Source organism: Vidua macroura, chromosome 1, assembly GCF_024509145.1.
Source record: "Vidua macroura isolate BioBank_ID:100142 chromosome 1, ASM2450914v1, whole genome shotgun sequence".
Classification (NCBI taxonomy): Eukaryota; Metazoa; Chordata; class Aves; order Passeriformes; family Viduidae; genus Vidua; species Vidua macroura.
Window position 1 is genome coordinate 8,825,587 of NC_071571.1, and position 12,184 is coordinate 8,837,770.

The 12,184-nt window shown below is 36.9% G+C and overlaps 1 protein-coding gene across 2 annotated transcripts in view; it reads left to right on the forward strand.

Annotated features, from left to right (window-relative positions):
* Positions 1 to 12,184, forward strand: part of UBE3C (ubiquitin protein ligase E3C) — a 71,148-nt gene that overhangs the window by 40,443 nt on the left and 18,521 nt on the right. For both annotated transcript variants that reach the window (XM_053977809.1, XM_053977818.1), the window contains 2 exons: positions 1,886 to 2,018; positions 2,798 to 3,045. In XM_053977809.1, the coding sequence (XP_053833784.1) occupies positions 1,886 to 2,018; positions 2,798 to 3,045 (381 nt within the window). The remainder of the gene's footprint in view (positions 1 to 1,885; positions 2,019 to 2,797; positions 3,046 to 12,184) is intronic.

The following is a 12,184-nucleotide window of genomic DNA, read 5'->3' on the forward strand; positions in this document are numbered from 1 at the left end:
ATGGTAAGCACAGTGCTGCTTGTGTGCGGGGGTTGTTCATATGCCCTTTCATTTTCTGACTTCCTCCTGCCATTTTTACCTTGACTTAACAGATACTCTAACAAGCAATTACAGAGTCCAGTTCCATGGTAAGCTCTTCAGCTTTCTGGCCCCAGGGAATGTTTTCCCCTTCAGCCTTTAAGGCATATTGGGGTGCACCTTTCAGTCTGTGGGAGGTAATGAATCCAATTTGTAGCAGTGCCTTGCTTCTCACCTCCTTAGGCCATATTTTGGTCAGTGTGCCTGTGGTGTGTTCTTCAGTCAGCCTTGCTTGTTTTTCTCTGTCTGAAGTCATTGCAAATGCCTCAGTTGTGCATCAGAGTTCACATTTTCAGGACTAACACATCCATGAACACTGGGTTATGTAGGGAGTCAGTACCAAAAAGAGTTTTGCTATGAGATGTAATGCCAGGTGATTTTTTCCATCTGGAGTTGGGTAACAATAATTAATAAACTGTATCTAGGCCTGCTTCAGGAAGGAGAGTGGTTGTGAGCATAGTTTCATGCTCTGTACATAAAAAAGGTGCCTGTGACAACATGTCTTGATGGTATAAAACTGTAGAAAAATTTAGGCCAGAAGGGACCTCTGTCCACTAGAAGTACTCTAGTCCACATCTTTCCTCACTCAAGAATAACTTCAGGCTTGGGTCAGCATGCACAAGGACTTGTCCAGATGAGTTTTGACTATCTCAGAAATGGAGATTTCACAAACTCTTATGTAACCTTTTCCAATACCTAATCACTCCCATGATGAACTTTTTTCTTTGTGTCCATCCCTTGTTTCTCTTTCTGCAGCTTAGGACTATTTTCTCTTATTTTCCTGCTGTGTTCCTTAGGAAAGATTCCTGCTTTGTCTGTACTGTAATCTTCCTGGTTGGAAAGCATCTTCTCCGCTAGCAGCAGTTGCACATAAAAACAGTAGATTTGAGACCTTACTCTGTTTGCTGTGGTCAGATTTCCTCTTTCATGGTAAATTTGTTGTTCTTAAAAAAACCCTGCAGACTCTTACTTAATCTTCTTCATTTAAAATGGCCTGACTTACTACTGGGAGATTATATCCCTTGGAAAATGTGCTAGACTATTTATTGAATATGGGAATGATGGCAAGAGACAATATAGTAAACATACACTCCCTGGATAGAGGGAATATTATTACACATTAGGCAACCCCCTCCCATGCTATCTTGGCATAGAAACGCAGTGACCTACAGTTACTCTTCAGGGGAACAGGTTCCTATTGTGAAGACTTGAAAATGGACAGTGTGAAGTTCAATTTGTACTTCACCTGGCATAATTGTTTTGAATTTTTATGATGCTCTGGTTCTTTTTTTAATATGGCAGTAAATATCCATGATTTTAATCTGAATTATTTATTCACGGCTTATACAAGGGGAAGTGATACCTATTTTCTTATTACTGAGAATTTTCCTGACCACTGGAAACTGCAACAAAAATTATTTACCAGTATTGAGAATAACCTCTCTGTGTGTAAAATACTCATGGGACATTTTTCGTTTGTTTTTGAATATTTTGCATTTCAAAACTCTGAAAGTTAGGGAGAGGAAACTGGAAGCACTGGCACAATGTCTGTAGATGTGCTTCTTTATGTAGAAAGAACTGAGGATGTTATCTTAGCACAGAAAATTCTTTGCATTTCTGTCCCCCTCCTCCCCTTCTATGGGTCATGGCTCTGTATTAAGTTTCTGCAGCTCAATGAGAGAGAAGACCACTTGAAAGTGAGTGCCAGAGGCAGCTCAAAGGATAGTAACAGTAGTGAATAACCATCTCTTATTGTATATTTAGATCTGCACAATGACATGATTGCTCTTTTCACTCATTTAAACAGATTTTTCAAAGACTGATATATGCTGATAAACAAGAAGTTCAAGGAGATGGGCCATTTTTGGATGGAATTAATGTCACTATCAGAAGAAATTATATTTATGAAGATGCTTATGATAAACTTTCTCCTGAGAATGGTAGGTTAGCAGTTAAGTTATCACCTTGTTACAACACTTTATTGTTCTTACCATGTAGTTCCATATTTGCTTATTTGACTGGTATGCTGTAGGTGTATCAGCTCTGAGATGTGAAAGTTCTTAAAAGTTAAATTTCTTTGTTTTTACAGAAGTAATTCTCACTCATATTATTTCTGATTATTGCAGTCTAAATGGTCTCTTACCAGCTATTTTTATGGTGCTTTTCTTCCCATTTGCTTGTCCAAATAATTGTAATTAGTATATTTTTCTATGTAATTCATTAGATATTATCTGCTTTAGTAATCTTGGCCAAGAAATACTTATGGACTGAACAGGATTTGCTTGATTGAATGTGTCTTATAATAGTGCAGGGCTCCTTTTGATAATGGGATGTAGTACTGTAAATTTTACTACATTGAATTAAATCTCACATTCATGTGAATCTGTGTGATCTTGCACGCACAATATTTTGTATGAATACAATTTTCAAGTTATTCCTAGGTCTCTTAATATTTGTTGGATTTTTTTTTCTTTCCCTACCTGTGGTATTATCCACTTCTTTTTTGATGACTCTTAAGACAGTATCTTTTCTACAAATTGAGTGTTTCACAAACTGAATATTCCAAAATTCAAGCCAGTAATAAGAGTTTTGCTACTGTTTACTAGGTCAAATTTTACTCTAGCATATATAGCTTGTGTGTATAGTTACATGTGTGTTTAGCCATACAAAACTGAAGCAGACAATTGCATTTGAGTTTGTCTCTCTCCTTTCCCTGCAGAACCTGACCTAAAGAAGCGCATTCGTGTTCACTTGCTTAATGCACACGGTCTTGATGAAGCTGGTATTGATGGTGGTGGAATTTTCAGAGAATTTCTCAATGAACTCCTCAAATCAGGATTTAACCCTAACCAGGGTTTTTTTAAGACCACCAATGAAGGACTGCTTTACCCTAACCCTGCTGCACAGATGCTCGTTGGAGACTCATACGCCCGACATTACTACTTCCTTGGGAGAATGCTTGGAAAGGTAAAACCAGTGTTCTGTAATACAAAGCTATAGCAGTGCTGAAATTATTCAGTAATGTTTTTTTCTAATTAGGAAGAGTGGATGGGAAAAACCAAAGATTTTCCCAGACTTGAGAGACAGTAACTTTCAGATACTGGGTATGAACATTACTACTAAATTTCTGGTTGATTTTAATAAATTATATACTCAGAAGGTACAGGAAATTCACGTTATCCTTGATTTTCAGCCTGGAGCTTTTAGGAATATGACTGCAGTTTACATTTCCATAATTTGGAATATATGAAACGAATGTTTTAAACAGTTACTAGTTCTATGAGGTATACAATTTGTGGTAGCATTTAAAATTTACCATCAGCATTTACCATAGTTAAGAGGCACATGCAAACTACTTTTCACATATTCTGTTTAGGATTTTGTACATTTTGCATATTTCTTGAGTTTTAGTGCTTGATAATTCAGTGATATGAATGTTCAAAGGCTAATAGATGCTTGTTGAGCTAGATGAAAAATGAAGGGAGAGGAACAAAGACAGAAACCATTACAAACATTAATTACATTCAATTTTCTTTTATGGTCAGGTTTAATACAGAGGCTATTTCATTCTAAGCACTTGAAATAATAATTTTTATAAAGCTAATAATTGTGAAACAAAATTTGGAATACAAATTCCATTTCAGAAAAAAAGTATTAACTGCGACTTAGCTGTCTAATACTGAAGGTATTTAAGATGTAAAAGTATTTTGGAGTATTTTGGAGGCTAAAATCCTGCTGCTGCCTTGCAGTGAGGTTTGATGCGCAGCTGGATGTCTGTGTGGTGTAGCTGGAAGTGGTTTCAAGGGATGTTGTTGGCAAACAGTGAATTGTTGAATCAGTGCTGTGCTTGGGAGTTACCAGTCAACTGATTTAGATCAAACTGCCTCTTTGTAAGCAAATACCCTGCTAATGCATCCCAGCTACTGCCACATCCAAATTTCTAAAGAATGGAAATTACAAATCGGCCATTTCAATAAATAATCTTGGAGTGATGTTCCCACTCCTGTTGGGAGATGGATTCAGTGCTAATACAACAGCTGGTAATTATGTCTGATACTGTATATCCAAGCTTCCATTTTCTTTCTGCAGGTATAGATTTTTGGAAAGCAAAACACTTGTGGTATTGTTAAGGGGGTTACCTCACCACAAAAATGTTTTGTGTATATCTAGGAAGGGCTCAACTGTCAGAGAAAGTTTGAAACATTAAAAAAAAAAGATTGTAATTTTGAGTCTTCAGTTTCCTGTGTCAAAACAACACATTGCCTTCTGTAATTGAATTTGAGATATTAGCATAGAGACAGAAGTTGCAAAATGTGTTTAATTTCACAGAGTGCTACAAGTAGAGTTTTTTGTTTTTTAAAATCAGAGAATCTATTATTTAACATTTTGAAAGCATAAATTGTTTTTGTATTTGCAGTATGTGTAGATAAGGTAAGAATTGACAGTGCTACTTAATAATTACCCTTGCCCAGGTGCACAGACACCTTTTTAGTAGTGTATTTAGAGACTTGATGAATTAAACAGAAAGATAAGGCACGACCATACTATTCAAAACCTGCCAGTATTGTGATCTTGGTTAGGTTATTGAATACCCACTCATCCATTTTCAAAAATGTGTCCATTTTATGCTTTGCACAGGGTTATTTGTGAGCAATAGTGAATTATTAAAAGCCCCTTTGCAAACACAGTAGATCTAATGCAACGGAAGCAATCAGGCATCCACAGCAATTTCTTATTTGTGGAAATCAGTATGTAAAGAGTGCTGCCACCAAAAACTCTCACGTAAGAAGCTTCAATGTTATCAGAAAACAAATACATTAAAATATAATAATTTATAGAAATTCTCTGTCTCTTGGTAACCACTTCATACTAATATCCAAATGCATTTAACTTTCAGCACCATAAAGTTACACCTAATTCAGTTTTTCTTCTCATCAGGAAGTTTCTAACAGCTTGGCATCTTCTTTGTTAATTGGTCAGTTCAGAAGCAGAAAGATCTGAAAATACAAAACATATATTGAAAACTGATATATCTGAAAATGTAAATAATTTTAATCCTGAATAAATTACTGACTTTTGGATATCTTTCTAGGTAATGAAGAAATGAAAGTCTGTGTACAAAATGCATAGCTTGTTCATGCAGCTTTTGTAGGCACTGAATGAGCAAAAGGTCTTGTAGAAATAATACTGTGTGATCATGTAATTGCATATGTTGTCTGAAATCATCCTTAAAAAAAACCCAGAAATGAGTTTGCTTAAACAGCAGCTACTCAAACACTTCCAAAGTTTACATTTCTCAACTGTTGGTGACTTTACTCCGAAATGTAAATATTACCTTAACACTGGTGCCTTTTAAGCATTTTCCTTTCTCTTCCTTAACGCTCAGCTTGCCGTGCACACCTTTGGTAAGAGTCTCCTACAGCCAGAGGGGTTAGAGACTTGAACCTCTCAGTGCTGCCCACTGGAAGCACAGCTGGGACTCCCTGAGCCCCAGGCTTTGCTTGAGAGCCAAGGATGTCCTGGGCCATCAGGAATGTTCAGGCAGAGGAGTTCTAACCCCAAATCCCCTTTGTTTTCAAAGTAAAGTCTTCTTATCCCAAGTGGAGTCCCAGAAGGATGGATGTGATCCTTTTGCTCTCTTGGTAGTTTTGGGCTGTGGGCAGGCTCCTGGTTTGGTTCCACTTCCTTTCCACATGCAGTAGTTGTTGTTCTGGCTGCACTAAAAATCTCTCCATGTGCAGACTCTGGTCCTGCACATTTGGGTTGTAGTGGAACTGGCTCAGGAGAGCACAAAAGGTGCTTTTTTGACAGGCTGCCAAGAAGCAACAAAGCAAGGAAATTTGGAGGCAATACCTGGGAATATTAAATGAGGGTTTTCTCCATGCTGATTCTTGAGTGGTCTGCTGCAAACCTGAAAAGAGGGAAACACTGTTTAACCATACCAGCAGAAACAGCGTCTAGGTAGACGAACAGTGACAGAGAATTAAAATCTGAACTTCACCATGTTCTGACCTAAAGCCAGTCTAGTATAGAACATACTTCTCCATTTCGAGTTTGCATTTGCATTTTTTCAATGATGTTACTGTGACAGATGTTGTTTGAAAGGACATTTGCTGCATTTGGAATTCTTTGACATCAAGCTGCTAATTCTTAGGGTAATTTACTTAAATTTCATGAAGTATCAGCATTAGTTTAAGAATATGGCAGGAAATCCATAGATAGATTAGTATGATAATTTTTATGGTTTCCTCTTCTTCCCTTTTGACATAAACCTGCTAGTTCTTGCATTTATTTTGTTTTGCAGTGACTGTCTTTGCATGTTAAGCAGAATGACTGACAGTAGAGATTTTTGTATAATACACTCAGTGTCTTGGAATTTACTGAATTCTACCACCTCTCTTATTCCAGAATATTAAATAACATTTGTGAGTCACACATTCATGTTGCTGAAGAACATCTATTTTTGCAATATAATATTAAGTCCCCTTTTCTAAACAATAGAATCTGCAGTCTTTGGAAAACACAGAGGTTTTCTGAAAAGATTTAGATTTGTTTTGCCAAGACCCAACTTCTGCCTTAAATGATTGGGAAAGCAATGTGGAGAACAAAATGTCTTTTGAGTTGTTTTTGAAGTGAGTCCTTCCTTTGTGGAGCCAAGTAAAGAACTTTTATAGAAGAAGCAGCAAGGATTGAGAAAAACGAACATGTTCATTTTAAATTTTATCATTATTTTGATGGTGGATACAATCTAAGTTTTGTTCTTTGATCATTAATATTTAATGGTATATAGGAGGTCAGTAATTTGTATGGACTTGTAGATATTATATTGATGAAAACTGTTTATTTTCCTATTTTTGAAGAGTAATAGTAGATCAAATACAGATTTTATTAGACTGCAAGTAAATGTGGGACCTAATTATTGATTAGATTATTTTTCTGTGTATTGGAGGGTGTGCCTTATGGTTACTGTTATAGTAACTTTGAGTATTGTGCCTGTCTGGAAGGTACAATTCTAAGATGAGCAGTGTCTGTAGAATCCATTTTGCAGAAAAACTAAAGTAGTTCTTAATCATTCTCGGGCTTTATCTAAGAAGTATTGATTCAGGGATGTCTTTCTACAGCAAGATCTGCATCAGATCCTAAACTCTTAAATTATAAATAAGCTTCATGTATGGAGTTAAAACATTCAAGGAAATGTTTCTAATAACATATTTGAGTGCCATTCGTGCACCAAAAGCTTGTGGAAAGAAAGCAAAGCAAGCAAACTGCACAGTGAGAGCTGACTTTCATGTACTTGATTGTTTGGTAGGATGGTGTGTCAAGCATTGCACTGCCACTCTGACTGTTGGAGTGTGGTGTTTTTTTTCCTTCTGATTTTTAGGCTACCCTTTCCCTTTTCTTATTGTTCACTTAACTAGACCCACTTTGGCTTGATTTAAGTCACTACACCCTTAATTATTTAATTACTGCAGCCTCAGTTGGTACTACTAATACCTGGAATGGTATGTATGGGATTGGTGATACTGATGCAAAGAGGAGGTAATTGGTATAAACTCTTGATTTTATTAATTTCAATTACCTCTCACATGATTTTGTAGATTCAGCATTTTGCTTAAGAGCAAATTAACTGATGGTCATTTGTCTCAGAAAATCCTGAATCATCTGATATGGAATCAAAACAGGAATTTACCACGGAAAGTAGCATGGTCCTTTAATGCTAAACTTGCAGGGCAGAAGCACAATCCTAAGACAGCAGAATTGATACCTTATGGAAGTTACTTCATGATTTATGAATGCAGATGTAAACTAATTTGAATCTATTTTCTGACACAGTTCTTCAGCTTGACAATTCCTTTGTGTACTGGTGCATTTAACAAAACCAATTATCTTTTGATTACAAATAGCTATGTTAGTAGTAACCTTGTAAATATATGTCTAGTGCTAAAAGACTACTGAAATGTGGTATTTTAACTCTAAATCTTTAGGGAGGAAAAGTGTTTATTGATGGATTGTGATATTTATTGGGTCATAATGTATTTAAATTTTCTTTAATGCATATGTTAGTGATTGTTTACCGTGATAAAGTGCATAGAGGTCTCTGCAAGGAGTTCTGCATGGAAAGAATTACCTCATGTCAGTGGTCACTCCTCAATTAAAAGTTCCATTAGCAGATGATTCCTGCTTCTGGTTTGTGTACTGATTGCATTTTATTGCCTCTAAATCAGGTTCCTAGACAGGGAATAAATAAACAGTTAGAGTGTGTGGTAATGGTATCCTGATCTTTTTTCACAGTTGGGAACACCTACATCCATTTCAATCAATTAGGTGTGGAATATTTACTGAAATTCTTAAATTGGTTTGAACTTTAAAAATTACTAGTTTCACTGCTATTAAAATAGAGATTTATCTTAGGAGCATATCCAGAGGTTAGTTATATAGTATTAAATGTTTCAGGATGTCAGAAGATTAAACTTAAATAAGGAGGAGAAGTTTTCCTTTGATCTTCAAGTTCTTCCTAAATTATGTTTAAATTTGAGACAAGAAAAATCTATTAAGCCTTTACTGGAACTTCAGTAATGAATGATAACTATCAGTTATCCAGTGCATCCACAGGTATCCATAGTGCTTTCCTGTCTCATCCCTCAAAACCCCCCCAAATGACATTGATAGCAATTTATATCATATTTATGACATAAGTTACAGAGATAACTGTTCCTATTAAATGAGAAATAAAGTATCAAGCTGATGAAATGGTAGTTTTCTGCACGTGCTGGCATTTCTGAAGCACTCTGTTTCAGTAATAAACATTAATGTAATTAAGGACATCCTAAATACCTAGAATAAAAATACTAGCATGACTTTCCATTTTTAAATTAAAAATTAACTCAAGGTCATTACAGTTGATATGATCCAATGAAGTCTTTGGGAATGGATCCTTACATTTTCCTGGTCCTGTGTTCAGGAGTTAGGAATTTGGTCTGTGCTGCCACACCCCTGCCATCCATTTCAGGGATTTGCAGCACCTGTGACAGGCAGATCCTTTACACCTGAGTCTTGCCACCTCAAATCTCTGAAACTTCTATAAACTTGTACTTACTGACCTTCAAATTCACACTGAGTGGGAAATCTGAGGTAAAACCAATTTACAAAAGGCTTTTTCTAAGAAAGCAATAACAATAATTTAAAAATTCAATTATGTTGACACTGCTGCAAGGGCTATTAAAGCTTGCAGAAGCTGAATTACAGGCATCAAACTGTGGAATTTTGGACTCCTGTTCTTTTAAAAGACAGAACAAAGGCAAGCTATGAATTTTCACAGTAATACAGAGAAGATAATGCACCAGATTTTCCATTTCTTTGGTGATACAAATGCATCTAGACATCTGCTGCTGCTCAGAGGCTTGGAAAGAGTGGCTTACAGCTCCAAGGTAACAGGACACATTGCACTGAGACACACACCTGGGAGAAATAATTTTATTTTACTGTATTGGCATTAGAAACAATATCATTTGGGGTTTGCTCACTTTTAAGCACATTATTAAGCATATCTTTAAGAAATTATTTTATCTAGAGATTACTAAATGTTAGATCTAAAAATGCTTCAAAATATGAGTACATGTTGATTTTAATTTAATGTAAATTTTTAGTTTGATCTTTTTCATTAGGGTTGAAAAGTCTCTGCTGCCCCCAAAAGCTTTGTGAGTGTGATGAAATATTTCTAGGATATAAATAATAATGTAGAAGGAAGTTCTAATGGTTTTGCTATTTTTCGTTCATTTTTATTAATGGTTCTGTACAGCTTTGAAGATCTATTGCACTCTGTAAGTGCTAAGTATTATTTAATAGTAACTGTTTAAAATTACTGAAATAGAAGGGGTTATGGTCTTGGGGACTGATTATGGAAATAACTGAATTTAAGTCCAGTCATTTACTGCCTTATCCCAAAAGCTGTGCATCTTTCTAGGGATATGACTTTAGCATTGTTTATGCTTTAAAATACAGTTCAGGGTTGTGAAGGATTAATGGAAAGTAGAAGCAGTGCCTGATTATTTTTCTTAAGAAAGATTTTAGTGAAATAATAAATGAGAATTAGTTTTAGACCTGAAAGTGTAAGTAAAGGCACTAAAGCTGCCTTACAGGGAGGGAGGTTTAATTAGTTCATCTGTGAATTTGTTCATGCAATTTGTTGAACCTTATTCAGCATGTTGAAGTGCTCGTGTAACCTCTACTGTGTATTGCTAATCTGGCTGAACTGACTCCAACAGCTTACATTTTGTCCAAATTTAAAACATGGTGTGAAATCATCTCTTTCTGAAGAGCAGTTTCCCAATCTTGGGGTCATACCTGAACAATACCATGTGTGACTATGGAGTACTTAAATGGTATCATGATAGTTACCATCTGGAGTCCCTGTCAGGCAGTACTGTTATTTTGTTGAAAGAGGAAAAGTCCTCCTTGTCCAGAGAACTGTCATCCTTCTCTTTTTGCCACTGTGTACAGCTGTCCCTCAGCCCAGATCCTTCTTCCATAATTCATTACAGATACTAATTGCATGCCTGTATTCTGAAGGGTGCTTGCTTTAAAGAACTGTTTCTTGTTCCTCCACGTCACAGATGTGTAGTGAGTGCATTCAGTATATTTGTGACTGAAGATCTCATTTTTCATCACTTCAAATGCCCACATTGTGATCTGTGTCACCGAACTGAGTAAAGGCCAATCCCTGTAGCAGTCAATTACTTTGGAACTAAACTGTAATCATAGGTAGCTGAGATTATTTAAAAGAGGAACAACGGACTTTGGACTGCATGTGAAGTGAAAACTACTAACCACAGTAGGCTTTCTGTTATTTTGGTGGTTTTTAATATGCTGGTGTGTTCTGCAGGCATTCTCACAAAGAGGGAGACAGGTGGATGAAGTTCCTTTCACTGAATACTACGTTTTCCATAGTGAAGTAATTGCTCTTGGCCTTTTAACCAGAAAAAAAACCCCTTATTTTAACCATCTCTTCAGAAAATAGAAAAGGCCTGACATAATTAGAACACTGGGTTGGAGAGTACTAAAAATAATTTGATTTTTTTTGTTTAGTCATTTTAGAAGGTTTTAAATTACTTTTTTTGATATCTAGAGATGTCAACTTTTAGCTAAAGAGCATTCCTAATCCACATGAGTTTGAAAGAGTACTGGGAAGTCCAGGTTGGCCTTTTCAGCAGACATTACCTTTTAGCTACTTGGGAATGTGTCACCCTGTGAGCATTACAGTGCTTGTGGGATTGCCCTTGATATGAACATCACTGTCTCTGCTTCAGACCAGCCTCTTACCCCAAGCTTGTACCTGCAAATTGCCCTTCTGGGATGGGTTGAGGTTGTTGGTGTTGACTCCCAATTCTGAATGTTAGAAGCTGCAAGTCTGATGCCATACATGGCCACCAATTGCTCTTTTCAGGACTTCCCATCTGGGCTCTTTGCCTTCCATAGGCCTGCTGCAGGTTATGGGCTGCAGGGTAGAGACAGTGGGGTCAGGGGCTCACATGGGGAAGCTGGGAATGGGAACTGTCAGAGCTCATCATAGAAAGGCATTGGTGATTACTGCAGAATGAAAGGAAACTTGGGAGAGGGTGAGAGTACTTGAAGTTTGAGAAGACATTAGTTTTTAAAATATACATTGGTTAAACTTGCTGGCTTTGAGCTCCTCAAGCAGTGTATGGACAGGAAGCTCTGATTTTGCAAACAGAAGTAGACATCTCTGTCCAAGAGCAGGCCAGTTTCTGCCATCAGTGTTGTTGCTCATTGGCTGTGAGAAGAAGAAAGAGGACAAGTTCTGTGTGGAGAGCATGACCATATATTGTATTAAAGGACTGTGTAGGTATACTCCAATGATGCAGTTTCACACTGCAGCTGGTTAATTTGGCAGCTGCTGTCCTCTGGTAGAGGTGGTCACCATTCCCTTGCCTGTTGCAGATGCTGGGCTCCTGCCTCCTTGCTGCTGATGTTTGCAGGAAGCCAGTTCAGAGAGTTCAGACAGGCAAGAAACTAAGCTTAAAACAGGGTAACTTAGAGCTTCCCAAGGCTGGTCAGTATGGAAAAACAAGGAAGGAGGGAAGTCTCC